Source organism: Carlito syrichta, unplaced genomic scaffold, assembly GCF_000164805.1.
Source record: "Carlito syrichta isolate Samal-C Ts95f unplaced genomic scaffold, Tarsius_syrichta-2.0.1 Scaffold309294, whole genome shotgun sequence".
Taxonomy (NCBI): domain Eukaryota; kingdom Metazoa; phylum Chordata; class Mammalia; order Primates; family Tarsiidae; genus Carlito; species Carlito syrichta.
Genome location: NW_007253390.1, coordinates 489,436 through 506,493, shown reverse-complemented (window position 1 = coordinate 506,493; position 17,058 = coordinate 489,436). Strand labels below are relative to the sequence as shown.

At 38.8% G+C, this 17,058-nt stretch overlaps 1 protein-coding gene across 3 annotated transcripts in view; it reads right to left on the bottom strand.

The window, feature by feature from the left end:
* CAMSAP2 (calmodulin regulated spectrin associated protein family member 2) overlaps window positions 1–17,058 on the bottom strand; it is a 122,514-nt gene that overhangs the window by 84,413 nt on the left and 21,043 nt on the right. For all 3 annotated transcript variants that reach the window (XM_008067109.1, XM_021717122.1, XM_021717123.1), the window contains exon 2: window positions 13,666–13,925. In XM_008067109.1, coding sequence (XP_008065300.1) covers window positions 13,666–13,925 — 260 coding nt within the window. The remainder of the gene's footprint in view (window positions 1–13,665; window positions 13,926–17,058) is intronic.

The window sequence follows — 17,058 nt, the reverse complement described above, 5'->3', positions numbered from 1 at the left end:
AAAAAAAAAAAAAAAGAAAATACATTTTCAGAGTTCCGGGAAGACAGGTGAGGAGTTGTACTGCACTAGTTCCTGTGTGAGTATGGACGAATTTGTGTGCATGTCTGAATAAGTGGCCATGTGAGTGGCTGACTGACTCGGGAGCAAGTGGCCAGGGCTCTCCAGTGAAGCAGCTAGTGCCACAGCAGCTCTGCTTGGAGCATAAAGCTTCCTGGGGTGTAGAACCTGAGCAGTTTTCTAAAATCAACAAAGCCCTTCCCAGGAAGAAGTTGCCAGAGCAAATGCTGTTGCTAGACTCTTTCCCACCACCGCAGCACCAAGACCGGATACTGGCAGTGAGGGTCCTGGAGGGAGCATAGTGAAGGAACCAGAGGCAGAGTACTAAAGAAGGGGCGGGGAGCAGCCACCCCAAACCTGGACTTGCTGACACTGCCTCCCACACCAGGTTAGGCTGCAAGGCCCCACCACCGGGACCTGAGATCGGGAGACTGTGGTACTTGCTGGGGAGGAAGCTATCCTTCCAACCCCTCATGTGGCAGAAACAGCAGTCTGTGGAGGAACTGAGCAGAGTCTTAAGCCCAGGCAGAGAGTGCTCCAGGGCAGACTCCTCAGAACAGCAAACCTCTGTGTCTTAAGACCAGTGGGTGATCTCTGCATTGCCTTTGGGTTGCTCTCCATGAATCCAGAGAAAATCGGCCCCAGTGCGTAAGTCCTGGCGAGTAATGGTGGATGTGGCGCCCCAAACAATCCACCACTCTGCTCTGAGTCAGCTACTGGATGATACACGCAGATCTGACCAAGAATGCTGGTGAGTGCTTAGCTCACTCCCCCTCGCCCTTAGCAATGGGCAAAAGAAATCAGGAGGACAGGGTAGAGACCAGAGGTCCCATTCTCCAGCTGCAAACTGGATACCATGGGAGCTGTAATCACACTGGGAGAGGAAGGAAGAGGAAGAGAGCCTGGGGGACATTGAGTCAAGTTATTCCCCAGTACCTTCAGGCGTGCATTGGCTATCAATTGCAGGCAGCAGGGGTGAAGATTCAAACATCTGAAGTTTCAACAGCTAAGAAGGAACCTGCAGTAACAGACTTGCATTTGCAGAATCCACCAGAAGAGGTAGAGCCTGCCCCCTCAAAGAGATATACTAAAGCTAAGAAATCTCTACCAGTGGGTTTTTTGGGTTTTGCTTTTTTCTTTTGTTTGTCGCACTTGTTTGCCTTGTTGGTTGGCTGGTTTTCTCTTTTTCTGTGTCTAATGATATAATCATATGGTTTTTGTTTTTACATCTGTTGATGTATTACTGAGTTACATTTATGGTCTTGCAGATGTTGAACTGGCCCTGCATCCTGGGGATGAAGCCTACTTGGTCACAGTGGATGATTTTTGAGATGTGTTGTTGGATCTGATTTGCTAGAATCTTGTTGAGAATTTTTGTATCTGTGTTCATCAGGGATATTGGCCTGTAGTTCTCTTTCTTTGTTGGATCTTTACCCAGTTTTGGTATCAGTGTGATGTTAGATACATAAAATGATTTGGGGAAGGTTCAGTCTTTTTCAATTGTATGGAATATTTTCAATAGGTCTGGTATCAGTTCCTTTGTATATTTCGTAGAATTCTGCTGGAAAGTCATCTGGTCTAGGGCTTTGTTTTTTTGTAGACAGTCTTCTTATGACAGAGCCAATTTCCTGTGTTGTTATTTGTCTGTTTAGGGTCTCAATTTCTTCTTGTTTCAACCTTGAGAAGTTGTATGATGTTAGAAAGTCCCCCATTTTGCTTCGGTGTTCGAATTTATTTCCATACAGGTGTGCACAGTAATCTCTGATAACCTTTTGTATTTCTTCAGGGTCAGTTGTGATTTGATCTTTTGCATTTCTGATTATTTGGGTTTTTTCTCTCATTTTCTTGGTTAATCTGGCTAGGGGGTTCATTAATTTTGTTTATCCTTTCTAAGACCCAGCTTTTTGTTTCATTGATTTTTTTTTTTTCTATATTTTTGTCTTCTATGTCCTGTATTTGATTTTACTTTGGTCATCTGGATTCTTCTGCTGAAGTTATGGTTTCGGTGGTCTTGCCTTTCCAGCTTCATTAGGTGATTTGTTAGGCTGTTAACTCGTGATCTTTCTATTTTCTTGATGTGTGTGCATAGAGGTATAAAGTTTTCTCTTAGTACTGATTTCATGGTATCCTGGAGGTTTTGGTAAGATGTGTCTTTGTTTTCACGTGTTTCCAAGAATCTTTAAATTTGTTTTGATTTGTGTTGACCTAGGAGTAGTTTAGCATCATGTTGTTTAGTGCCTTTGTGGGTTCTGGGGGAACCTTGTTGGTGGTGATATTTATTTTAATTTCACTGTGGTGTGAGAAGGTGCATGGCAGTATTTCAATCTTATGAAATTTGTTTATGTTTGATTTATGGCCAAGGAAGTGGTCAATCTTGGAGTACGTTCCATGTGTGGTGACAAGTAGAATATATGTCCCATGGTTGTGGGGTGGGTTGTTCTGTAGATATATCTATTAAGTCCATTTGGTCAAGCATCAAGTTGAGGTTCTGAATATCCTTGCTTTTTTGCCTCGATGATCTATCCAGGGTTGTTAGTAGGATATTAAAGTCCCCAGCTATGATAGTGTTAGAGTAAATATCTTTTATTGGCTTACTTAGTAGTTGCGTTATAAAAGCTGGTCCTCCTATGTTGGGTGCATATACTTTTATGATGGATATTTGTTGATGGATTGAACCTTTTATCATGATGTACTGCCCTTCCATACCTTTTTAAATTTTTGAAAGTTTGAAGGTTGTTTTCTCTAATATTAAGATCACAACTGCCTTTTTGTGTGTTGTTCACCTGAAAGTTTGTTTTCCATTCTCTAACTTTGAGTCTTTGGGTGTCCTTTGTAGTGAGGTTTGTTTCCTGGAGGCAACATATTGTTAGGTCGTGTTTTTTTAAATCCATTTTGCCATTTTGTGTCTTTTCAGTGGAGCATTTAGTCCATTAACGTTCAGACTGATTATTGAAACGTGAGCTTATCCCTGTCATGAGGCTTTTTTTTTAAGCGAGAAAGCAGGTTCTATCGAGAGGACAGAAAAGCTCCCACAGTAGGAGGGGACCAAAAGGGGAGGCCCGTCAAGAGGCTTTTATAAAGCTATATTGTTGTTTGTTGGTTTTCTTTTAATTTTGGGGTTGATATGTGTGTTTTCAGTTTTGCAGTCACGATGTACGCTGCTGTATTGATTCTCTGTTGTTCTACATTCTTGCAAAGTGCAAGGTCTTTCTTTTTTTTCTTTCTTCTGTGCTTAACACCTTCTTAAGTATCTCCTGTAGTGCTGGTCTGGAACCAGCATAAACTCTTAGGGATTGGATGTCTGGGAATGATTTTAATTCTCTATCACTGATGAAGCTTAGCTTAGCTGGGTAGGAAATTCTTGGTTGGAATTGTTTATCTGTGAGAAGTTTAAAGATTGGACTCCAGTCTCTTTTAGCTTGTAGTGTTTCTGCAGAAAGTCAGCAGCTATTCTAATTGGTCTTCCCTGGTAGATAGTCTGACCCTTCTCTCTGCTGCCTTTAAGATTTTTTTTAAATACCTACTTTGTGTAAGTGAATTACTATTGTGTCTAGGGTTGGTCTTCTCGTTAGATGTCTTGGAGGGTTCGCTGAATCTCTTGTGTTTGGATGGTCGCACCTCAGATGAGACAAGGGAAGTTTTCTTGGATGACCTTATTGAATGTTTGGTACAGGAGGCTCTCTGTCTCCTTTTTTGCTTCAGGGATATCAATCAGGCATAAGTTTGGCCTCTTTATATAATCGCACATCTCTTGAAGGTTTTGTTCCATCTTTCTAAGCTTCCTTTAACAGACTGGGTTAGTTCCATATTTTGGTTTGCAAGCTTTGAGATTCTTTCTTCTACCTGGTTAATTCTGCTTTCCATGCTTGTCAGTTTATTATTTATTTCATAGACAGTATTCCTTATGGCTAGCATCTCTATAATTAATTATTTCATGGTTCCATCTTCCCTTTCTTGGTTCTTTTTCATCATTTCCAACCATTCCTTGATCTCTGCATTTGTGGGCTAAGACCAATCTGGGTGCTCTTCATGGTTTGAGTTCCAAAGTCTGTATTCTCCAACACTGTCCTTCTCTGGGTTACCAGTGTTTTTTTGTTGACTTATCTTCATTTATGATGGATTTTTCTTTTCTCTTTACTTCCGTTGCTCAGTGAGAGGGGCAATATCTTTCACTTCTATTTGCTCAATCCCCTACTCTTCCCTAGGCAGAGCCTCTGGATTTGTTCAGTTTTGAAGCCAGGTTGGGAGGGGGGAGCTATGCTGCCCTTTTGTAGTTTAGAGATTTGAATAAAGCATGTATTAAGGGGTACTAAGATTCAAAAGCTGTCTACAGATCACAATGTTTGCTGACTGGGGTGTGGGCCCTATGGGACTCACTCCCCACCACCGCACAATAAGTTCATGCAAAGGGAACATACGTATATCCCCTGGGTACAAAATAATATAAGGGAAAGGAAAGGAATTGAGAAGCGAGAAGGGATAAGAAAAGACAATGAAGAGAAAGAAGAAGAAAAAGAAAAACAAACTAACAAACAGGCAGACAAACATAGCAGTAAGAAAGAGAGAAAAAAATTAAAACCGGCAATATAGGCTGGGTGTGGTAGCTCAAGCCTATAATCCCAGCACTTTGGGAGGCCGAGGTGAGGGAATTTGCCTGAGCCCACAGGTTTAAAAACAGCCTGGGCAAGTTGGTGAGACCTCATCTCTACAATAAATCAAAAAATTAGCCAGGTGTGGTAGCCCATGCCTGTAGTTCTGGCTACTTGGAAGGATGAGGTGGAAGGATCAACTGAGCCCAGCAGGTCAATGCTGGGGTGGCCACGAGCATGCCACTACACTCCAGCTTGGGCAACAGAGTGAGACTCCAACTCAAAAATAAAAAAAAATTAAATTAAAATTAAAATAAAACTGGCAATATGAGGATACTTTCATACTCATATATACCCTTTTGTGAAAAAAGGAGAAGGAATAAAACAAGAGAAAATCACACATACACAGCAAAATATACATGGAAAGCAAGGAAAATTTTTAAAAATTAAAAAAATAAAAATAAATAATTTTAAAAAACCAAAAGACTTTTGTAATCCTTGTGGGTCCTCTTGTGGCAGTTTCTGAAACTTTGGGTTCCTTGTCAGCATGCCCAAGCACCAGTGCTCTTAGCTCATGGTGGAGGGGAGGGGCTCTGATCTGTAGATCTGTCCCCCTGCTCACCATGCGGTCAGGGGGAGGCTACAAATTGCCCCCAACAGATCTGACTGTGTTCAGCCCTCCCCGCATGCACCAATCAGGTTGTTCCCTGTGTGGGTCACACGCCTCATGAATTGCTAGGGCAAGGGAGTGGATCAGTTTAAAACTTACTGCTACCCACACACTGCAGGCTATGTTCTTCATCTCCAGTTGTAGCTGTAGTCCCACAAATGGTCCAGTGTGGGGATGGGGTGACTGGGTCTCCTCACCGGGCCTGTCCCTCTGGGGATACTGCATCCAGAGTATCCTTTCTGGGTTGATAGTGACCCACCTCAGAGGGATGCTGAATTCACCCCTCAGTCTCAGGGAGTAGCCTCGCTGTTCATGTGAGCAGGGCAGGGCCTGTCTCCGCGTGGGTACAGAACAAAGGTGGTGATGGGGTCTCTGTGTCTTCTCCTCCACTGGGACTCGGTGACTAATTCCTCTGCTGTATTTTCTCCACTGCCAATGTCTGATCTGGCACTGGAGGCGGTGCTGTGCAGTGGCTGTTTTTTGTTGCTTTCTTCTGGGTAAGGTCACAGAGATGGTGCCTGCCTCTGGGTCATGATTCACACTGGGATCTGAGTGGCAGTGTGCAAGGCAGGCTTCTCAGCAGAAGAGCTCAGGCCACTTGTTCCTGAGTCCCCACTCAGTCAGAAACTCACACACCCACTTGCCCACACACTTGCATGCATATACTTCCCTATGTACATTCAAATATACAGAGACTCACACTCTCCGACCAAGTCCATAGCCATCTTGAAATTCTCCCATCCACTCTAGTTTAAAACCCAAAATTAGGTAATTGCCTATCACTTTCAGGATAACATACACACTTGGCATGGCATAAAACATCGTTCATGCCCTGGCCCCATCTAATCCTGTGATCTCATTTTTTATCAGCCCTCAATAGGCAGCTAGTGCTAAAACTATGACCAAGCTGCTTCCTTTTCCCTGAGGATATCATGCTCTCCACACTCGCTTTTAACAATCCCTTATATTCCCATATACTTTATACCATACAACACAACCTTCATTTCCCTATCTGGTAAATTCCTTCACATATTTCCAAAAACTCAGCTTAAGTGCAGCATGGAGTTTAGTGCCTTTATACTACTAAAACATATATATTATGTAATTTGTTTAGTTTTCTATAACCCCCAACTAGAAAGTGAGGCACTGAAGGACATGAATTTTTTGTAATCTCAGTAGACAATTGAAAGGACATTGTAAACACTCCTTAAACAAACTGAATACATTAATAAATGGTCTGACTGCCAGGCTCGGTGGCTCAGTCTGTAATCCCACACCTTTGGGAGGCTGAGGTGAGTAGACTGCCTGAGCCCGCAGGTTCGAGACCCGCCTGGGCAGTGAGACCTCATCTCTACAATAAATCAAAAAATCAGCCGGGCGTGGTAGCGCATGCCTGTAATCCGGCTACTTGGAAGGCTGAGGCGGAAGGATCGCCGGAGCCCAGCAGGTCGAGGCTGCGGTGGCGGGAGCGGCCACTGTACTCCAGTCTGGGTGACAGAGTGAGACTCCAACTCAAAATAAATAAATAAATAAATAGTCTGACTGAACTCAGTTTTATTACAAAATATATAAAAAATATAAAAGGTGAGATCATCTGGTAAAATAAGTACCATTCATCAAGCTATTTGTATGATGATTACAAATAAATGACTATAAACAAAGAGTGACTCTAACATGCTGAACATGGTTATAAGATATCAAGCAACAGTGTGACTCCGTAACAGAGATGTATTGTTACCTAGAAATAATGGAATTCAAATTAGGTACTAGAAAATTGAGTTCCAGGACTATAAACGAAGAAGAAAACAACAGCTACAAGAAGTCAATTAATTTTTCAAAGACCAGTTCTGCTTATAAATTTACAGGCATTCTTACACAAGAGTGACCAAAAATTAATGTCTCCTCACCTACTATTATAATACTATATTTATATAATCCTTTCCCTCTATAGTGGAATTTCAAATCTTCCTAAATAGGGAAAGGATTTTTTTTCTAAAGCCTCTACATGAGTAAATTACATGGAGTTCCAACAGATGGTGGCACCACGGAAATTCATAAGAATAGTTGCCAAACAGAACCAATATGTTTTAAAAAATTTAAGAAAAGAAAAAAAGAGGGACAACATAGTGTTCCTAGGATCAGCTTCTCTGTTCGCAACACATTTTGTGTAATGAAGCAAAAATAATGATAACTACAGGATTACCTTGCATGTTCTTAAATACTATGTCAAGAAATTTATGTCCACCCAGACCCTGGCACAACCCTGCTTCATCTTATTATCAGCAGTCTATTACACTGCTGTAGTTACTCCTATAGTACATGGAATCAACATAACCTTTAAGATAGGAACAGAAGGTAATTTTATTTCAAAAGAAGGCTAGGCAAATTACCAAGATTTCAAATAAATCACCAAGCAGATTTCCAGGTAGCATACCTGCACCTCACTATTTTACACCTACCTATTACCTATGCAAAGACAAAAATAGAATTTAGTAGTTAAGAACATAGGATTTATAGTTAAAGCAGAAATGGTCAGAATCCTGCCTTCACTACCTACTGTACCTGCTCTGTAACCTTAGTTATGTTCTCAAAGCCTCAATTTCTCCATCAATAGAATAGGGATGATAATTGCTTCTTAGGATTGTTGTAAGAAACTATATGAGATAGAGTGTTAAAGTATAAGTACACTGCCTGGTACATAGTAAACTAAATAAAAACAGTTGCCAAATATCTGATGAGTAACAAGTAAATGGATATAAGAAAATCATAACGATCTGAGAGTTAATATATTGCAGTAATTTTCACTAAGCTGACAGTACAGCAGTTCAGTTCACAAAGTGTTTCAAAGTGTTTTGCAACATTTTTTTTTGTTTAATACAGCAGGGAAAAAATAATAACAAAGAGAGAGAATAGTATGAAGACTTATTCCATGATCCTATAACCCACAAAAAAAGTTTAAAATCCTTAACTTCGATTCACAGTCTTTTCATGATTTAAGTCTCATTTCACATGTATCCCTCTATGTAGTCAATACTTGAATTTGTTATGTATATAAGTTCAAACCTGGGTCAAACAACTCCTTCAACTCAGTTACCATTCTCATCCTATCCCTTTTCTCAACTACTGAATTCCTATTAATCATTCTATCTTATGATGTCTTCCCTGATCCAGTCTAGCAGAAATGATCACATCCACCTCAAGGTTCCCAAACTATACTGCTTAGACTTAAATTTAGAGCATTTATTTCATGCTAATTACTGTTTCCCAGTCTTCTTCCTCATTAGATTTTTAGCTCAAAATCATTCAAGTGGAGATATCATTAGTCAACCAGATGCACAGAACATAAAATATAACAGAATAAAATAACACTTCTTAACATATAGGCATCTTTTTGTGTTTTAACCACAGCACTGGCCTTCCCATTATAATAAAGCAGTATAATGCTAGTAGCACAAATGTGCAATAAACTTTTAGCTTATATTTTCTGAACATCCAAAAACATCCATTGATACAACACTGACAATTCATGAAAGAACATTTTATGCCTTTCTTATCCAGTGACAGACATTATCAGCCCACTTTAGTTTCCATTAAGTAAAGATAATATTCCATCTTTTTTTGGTACTCATTAAAAGAAAAAACTACAAAAAACCTTTTTGATTTACATAATAATGTTGGATCCAAAAGATGATTTAATTAAATAATAAACTTTATTTTCTAAGTTACACATGAAAATCAGTCTCATTATTTCATATCATGCATACTACATGTATACACATACAAACATACATATATACATACATTGCATATCATTCATACTATATACATACACATATAAATATACATATTCACTTAAATAGAGTTTTATAAATGTCAATTCTTATTTCCTATATGTGCAACAAACATGGCTAGAAAGTTGATTTACAACCAAGATTTTGATCTGTGAAAGTCTATAGTTCAGATAATAACTAGGTAAATATGAATTCAAATACTTCAGTGTTTTGCAAACTTGCTTTGGATACAGCAACACAAATTAGAATGTCACAGATCTAGCTCACTCAGGTTCTAATTCTACTTTTACTACTAAATAGTAATGCTAACTTAGACAAATCACTTAAAACTTTCTGAGTTCTAGCTGGTTATCACTAGTATAAAATGATTCGATTAGATCAATATTTTTCATACAGTCTTGATCATAAAAATCACCCATAACTTTTATTTTACATTTCACAACCTTTGCCCTAAAGGCTCTAAGTTAGCAGCTCTGAGAAGAGGGCCAGAGAATCAGAATTCAAATTTTCCCAAGTAACTCTCAAAAAGTTTTATATTCACTGGTTTCTGATTTCTAAATTATATTCACTGGTTTCTGATTTCTAAAGTTCCTTCTGGTTATAAAGCTCTATAAATTTCAGATTTTATAACACTTGATATTAAATGCAATTCCCATATAACTTCATTTTGCTATGGAAGAAAGTTCAAAACGTTCTCTATACTTTTTTTTTTTTTTTTTTGAGTTGGAGTCTTACTCTGTCGCCCAGACTGGAGTGCAGTGGCCACTCCCGGCCACCGCAGCCTCGACCTGCTGGGCTCCGGCGATCCTTCCGCCTCAGCCTTCCAAATAGCCAGAATTACAGGCATGCGCTACCACGCCCAGCTGATTTTTTTATTTTATTGTAGAGATGAGGTCTCGCTGCCCAGGTGGTCTTGAACCTGCGGGCTCAGGCAATCCACTCACCTCAGCCTCCCAAAGGTGCAGGATTACAGGCTGAGCCACCGAGCCCGGCTTTATACTCTTAAGCTATCTCCCTTAGCACTTGGCTCCAAAATACTGCTACAAGTCCCTTAATTTTCATGTCATCCTGGATACCAGTATTTATTTTGATAAATAATTTGACAGACATCATGGTTTAGGTTGGTTGGTTGGTTATCTATCTATCTATCTAGTCGGAGTCTCACTCCATTGCCCAGGCTGGAGTACAGTGGCACACTCATGGCCACCCCAGTGTCAACCTGCTGGGCTCCAGCGATCCTTCCACCTCAGCCTTCCAAGTAGCCGGAACTTCAGGCGCGTGCTACCATGCCTGGCTAATTTTTTATTTATTGTAGAGATGAGGTCTCACTAAGATCCCCGGGTTGGTCTCAAACCCATGGGCTCAGGCAATCCACTTGCCTAGGCCTCCCAAAGTGCTGGGATTACAGGCTGAGCCAACGAGTCTGGCCTGAGATGCAAATTTGTATTGAAAGATGCTCTTCTAGCCGGGTGCAGTGGCTCACACCTATAATCCCAGCACTTTGGGAGGCGGAGATGAGAGGATGCCTGAGCCCATGGGTTTGAGACCAGCCTGGGCAACTTGGGGAGACCTCATCTCTACAATAAGTAAAAAAAATTATCCGGGCATGATGGCATGTTCCAGCTACTTGGAAGGCTAAGGAAGGATCACCTGAGCCCAGTAGGTTGAGGCCGCAGAGGCCATCAGTGTGCCACTGCACTCCAGACTGGGTGACACAGTGAGACTCCAACTCAAAAAAAAAAAAAAGATGCTCTTCTAAGATTTTGATGTACCCAACTCTGCCTCTGGTCCACTGGTTATACATTTAATATTACTTCAAGTATATATTCATATTAGCTCTCAGAACTGTGTGTTCTTTAACTTTGTAACTGTACAATGTTTACATTTGCCTTTTCCTCACATATTTGTAATATTCATTAGGCAGATCACAATTACAGTACCCTCTAACAATCTTATGTGCTGAAATAAATTTTAATACATTATAATTATTAACTGATTTTAAAACACACTATCTGAAAATACTTTTCCAGTGATATAAATATGGAAGACATTTAAAAAGCTATAGCTCTCTCTCTAAATCTGTCTTTAAAAAGCACTGTTGCCGGGCTCGGTGGCTCAGCCTGTAATCCCGTGCCTTTGGGAGGCTGAGGTGAGTGGATTGCCTGAGCCCACGGGTTCGAGACCCGCCTGGGCAGTGAGACCTCATCTCTACAATCAATCAAAAAATCAGCCAGGCGTAGTAGTGCATGCCTGTAATTCCGGCTTCTTGGAAGGCTAAAGCGGAAGAATCGCCGGAGCCCAGCAGGTTGAGGCTGCAGTGGTCAGGAGCGGCCACTGCACTCCAGTCTGGGCGACAGAGCAAGACTCCAACTCAAAAAAAAAAAAGCACTGTTAACAAAAACCATATAGTCTCCAACAAGACTTCTCAGTGAAAAAGAAGCATGGCTCTCCACATTTATGGCATTTAACCATTTAGAGAAGTCTCCAATATTTACTCTAATTGCTATGTCTGAAAGGCTAACAGCAGGATATTCACTTCTCTTTAACAATTTAACTAACAGAAATATTTAGTATACATGCAAGGTACTTTACTTCAGAAAATAATCATTTCTATTTTAAATTTCTTCTCTATATTGTAAATTTTAAAATAGAATAATCACACAAAAATGTAAACAATGCAGAATTATATCAAATAAGAAATGAACGTTTCCATTTATCTCTCCAACCCCATTTTAATCCCATTTCCCAGAAGAAACCAAAATGAATAGTTTGGTGCATATTCTTCTAAAAACTACTCTCTTCATTTATATTATTTCTCTCTCTCTTTTTTTTTTTTTTTTTGAGTCAGAATCTCATTCTGTTGCCCAGGCTAGAGTACAGTGGCACGCTCACAGCCACTGCAGCCTCGACCTGCAGGGCTCATGCAATCCTTCCGGCTCAACCTTCCAAGTAGCTGGAACTACAGGTGCGCACTACCACACCCAGCTCATTTTTTATTTATTGTAGAGATGAGGATCTAAAATAGATAACCTATGAGTACAAAGGTGAGAACAACAGACACTGGACACTGCTTAAGGAAGGAGGGAAGAAAGAGGGAGGATAAGGGGCACAAAACTACACATTGGGTACCAGGTCCACTACTGGGGGAGAGATGGCCCACTAGAAGCCCAAACTTCGACTGCATACAATTTTTTTATGTAGTAAATTCTCACATGTGCCTCACAACTCTAAAATTAAATTAAATTAAATTGATTTAATTTAAAAAATAAATAAAGTAGATAATCTACTTTAAGGACAACTAGGTTATTGAACTCATATATATCGGAAAGAGTGGCTACTAAGCAAATACTGATTTACAAAGTTGTCAATGTACTTTCTATCCACTTGGTCTTGAAACAATACAAGTAGAAGTAATTACAAATTAAAGCATCCATTAGGGGAGTGATTCTGGAAAAGTTGAATGTGAGATACCAATAAGGACACCTAAGTAGAATTCTGTTTGCCCCTGGTGCTGGCAAACTGCTCACATATGATATGTATACAATACAAGTGTACAAAAGTCAGAGGGTAACTATGAGGTGAATCTGGAGCCATCAAAGAAAGGTAAAAGTCTCATATTTACTAATAAGCATCCTAGTTATCTTTAATAATTATATTGTAAATCTGTAACTAAACTCCAATAACTAAATTATTCTTGAGATATTATTCTCCACTACTAAGACATATTAAAATAGGTATTTTAAATAAGGAAAATAGCGAGAAAGCAGAGTAGGTTGTCACCTCATTTAGTACTAGATTTGGTAAACTAATTTTTGTTCATCTTTCTTAAAATTTCATAAAGTTATTATAATATGCTTTCTACATACACTGTTTTTCTTCCTCCCAAGCAAGACTTCATGACAACATGATCTAATTAAATGTGCAAAACCATTTTTCTTTCTAATACCATTCTTGATGATGTCCATATTTTGTGAAACTCAACCTAAAACAGTACAACAGCTGAAGCAGCATACAATGAACTTAAACATTTGGATCTATGTCTCCAGAGACTAAATATGAGAGAATTTCTGCATGCTTATCCCAGGCCAGTTTAGAGTACTTTTGTGTATGTTTCCTACAAGAATGAGTTCATGGTTATTAATCAGAATATCTGATATGCAGAAATTTACTAAGACATTATTCAAGTATGTAAATGAAAACTTGAAAATCTCAACTGTTTCCTAATGATGATAAAGCCAAGAATACATTTTCTATCGCTTCTAGCTAGTTTCTACAATGGGAAAAATAAGTTTTCTAATTGAATAAAAATTACATTAAGATAGTTAGAAATTATATAATTGTTTCTCCCAGGTATTAGATGGCACCAAACATTCCAAAATAGTTTGTTCAAATTTCCCTTCACTTGGAAACAAGGTTTATAAGAAAAAGATGGTATTTAAGCTCAAAGCAGAAATGATAATCCCATTTCAAAATGTATTCCTCACTGTTTTATAGTATAATTCACACTCAAAAGTATGCAATTCAAATTTAAAATAATCTTGGGTATATAAAGACTCACCATCTGTATGGGTTTCTTGTGGAGATCTCGTTCAGTTACCAATTTTTCCTGGTCAGTGACATAAAGACCTTTCTGTGCTAAAGCCTGGATTACAGCATCATGGCCCAAAAGGGGTTTTGCAGCATCACTCTTGAGAATGAGACTCCCAGCACGACAGTATAGTTCAGCCGATAGAAGCAAATTAACAACAGGTGGTTTGATGTGTTCCTGGTCATACTGATCTGTATAAAATGGTTCTCGAAGTTCCTCTGGCACATTTTCTACAAAGATTAATAAAAAAACATTCTCTTACAATATTTTTATAAAAGAAACATATAATTTATTTAGTAATTGTTATTTATGTCACAGAACTTAAGATACCCTCTAAAAATAACCCTTGAATTGAAAAAAATGATTAATTGGACCTTGGCATATAATCTAGAATGAGAGAAAGATACAAATTTCCTTTACAGAAGATACCAAAAGATACAAAAAGGGACTACAAAGCAAGCAAGGAGAAAAATGTTGAGTCTAGTGGCTCTGAGAAAAGTATTCCCATATGAACAGTCAAATCTACTGAATGAACTGCAAGATTGCTAAAAACTAATTTCAGGGACTCTCCTCACAAGTAAGCAGTCAACAAGGAAACACACCACAACAGCATTTCAGGAGACCACTAGCACTTGCCACCTGAGTGCAAAAGTATTTGCCCAAGTTTTACAGCTAATGAGCTGCAGAACAGCGACTGCCTAACTGTTTCTGTCTCTCTGCCTCAAGACCCCTCGTATCTCTTCTTGATTAGGTTGCTAAAACTACTGAAGGGGAGCTATTGTCTAGGGGAAAGCTACTCTTAAAAATCCCTCATACTAGTAATACGCTTCATGCTACCACTGACCACTCCCCATCCTAATCGAAAAAGACCTCCTGAACATCTAATTGAAAAGTTCAATGAAGACACAAGAAGTAGTTTACAAATGGGATGTGGAAACAAAAAAATCTCCTTCAGTTTTTGTTTTTTTTTTTCCTGCTAGTCACTTCCCTTTAAGAACGTCAAGTTCCACTCTTCCAATGTTCACTCCCAAATCAACTTTAGGAGCTGCCTTTGTATCTCACAGCAGCAAGATTACTAAAACAAACAAGAGAAATAAAATATTCCTCACTGTTTTATACGTTTTCTTGCCTTTTCTATCCCGTATCTCTTCCTCTCCTTCCCCATTTGTTACCTGGGCTCTATACTTCTCATCAAGGCAGGACAAGAATGAAGTCTGACCCTCAGAAAAAGAGGCAGGGCATCCGAGTTAAGTTAACATGGAGCTGCAATTATTGAAATGGATAGCTCTGGCCTGAAACTCTGCCAATCCTCTGCCTACCTTCTCTTTGGAAAGTGAGGTTACAAAGTCAACCATTCCATCACTGATTTTAGCAGTCTCCCAAATAGGCAGGTTTAATATAAGCTCAATAATGCCACAGTACTAATCAAAATCAGGACTTCAAAAAATTTGTTGACAAAGTATTAATATACTCCTTAGCAATTTTCACCTTAAGGTTTTTTAAAAGGTTCTATTATTTGGAAAAATATCTTCATCACACAGTATTATAATTATTAGTACATATTCATTTTCTACACCAGCATGGTTCTGGGGAATTAAAGGAATTAAAAATAATCCCCACCCTCAAGGAGCCAATAATTTACAAAACTCTGGACATACAGGCAGGTAAAGTTAAGCAATTCAGAAATTAGAGACAATACTAAGCAGGAAATGATTAAGCTCCAAATGAAAGAATGAATAATTAAGTACTTAGAGTTCTGAGGAAACAGCATTACAGTGGGGAGACACAACTTCATTTTTTAAAAAATTGGATAGGAAGAACAGGCAGAATTTGTTTAGTCGGGGGGTAAAAAAAGAGCCTTTCTAAACAGAAGAAGGATAAAGAGAAGGAAAAAAAAAATGTGAGGAGATACCAAATTGAACAATCTGGGTGGAGAGAACATGGGTTTGTGGAGCAGTGAGGTAAAGCTGAAATGGGAGAGGCCGGTGATTAAGACTTGACAGTAATATTTAACTTTTTAAACACTAGGCCTTCACATATTAGACAATAAGGAGTTGCTGACAGTTTTACAGAAGAGTGACACATTAAGATTGATGTTTTGGTACAATTAATCTGGTATTCGATATTGATGGCTGTAAAAAATCAGAAACAGATTATTTTATAGAGATAAAATGAAGTTGGAAGGCAGTAATGAAAACAGGACATAAGAGAAACTGCTAAAGACAAAAATATCCATTATAAAGCAAGGAGAGAGGTCAAGATGGAAATCAAGGATAATCAAGCCTAGATTATGAGGGAAACAGTGATATCATTTAATAGAAAAAGGAAGATCAGAGGCAACAGCAATTCTGGAAGCAAGATCATAAGCCCAGTTTTAGACATGTTGAGTTTGAAACGACAGCAAAAATATCCAAGTGGAAATATCCAATAAGCAGCTGGAGATATAGGACTCTGGAAAGAGGTCAAGAGTGGATGTATCAATTTGGGATTTTGGTGACATCTAAAAATATCATCCTCATTTAATAATTGAAAATACTTTCCTTCCTTCATAGCTGCATTACCCAGTAGTGAGCCAGTCTTAACTTAATATAGCTGCTGCAGCACGATAACTTAAGTTCAGCTGCAAACTGTAGAATGTAGTGCTGGTAATCATTAAATTTTAGTATAAGAACTACATAGATGATATTAGTAGAATAACTGTAAAGGAAAATTATTTTATTTTAAGATAACTATTATAAAATGTTTACATAACAGATTTTTATTTCCTATATCAATAAAAAAAGAAATATAGGTTTCTTGGTATCTAAACATTAGCTGTGAAAGTGCTCATTATCAGAATTACAAATTTATCCATCATACCTATACATCCACCTAACATTTACTTACTGCTTTTACATTCATTTTCACACATAATCTTTGTAACATGTTGTCAAACACGGTCCTAAACATACATTCTGACATTTAATCCTGACAACCCTTTATCCCCATTTTATAGATAAGGAACTCAAGAAAGGTCATCTTGCCCAAGGACACATAGCTGATAAGTATAGAATTCTACCTCTAAACTACCTCAACAGACACAAAAATAATGATTTGCCAAGATCACAAGGGTGGAAGGTAGAAGACTAGAGTTCAGGGGTTACTTCCATTTTATTAAGTCATACCCACTAACCTAAGTTGTGAAAGTGTAAGGTTTTTTTTGGGTTTTTTTGTTTTTGAGTTGGAGTCTCACTCTGTCGCCCAGACTGGAGTGCAGTGGCCACTCCTGGCCACCGCAGCCTCGACTTGCTGGGCTCCGGTTATCCTTCCGCCTCAGCCTTCCAAGTAGCCGGAATTACAGGTATGCGCTACCACGCCCGGTTG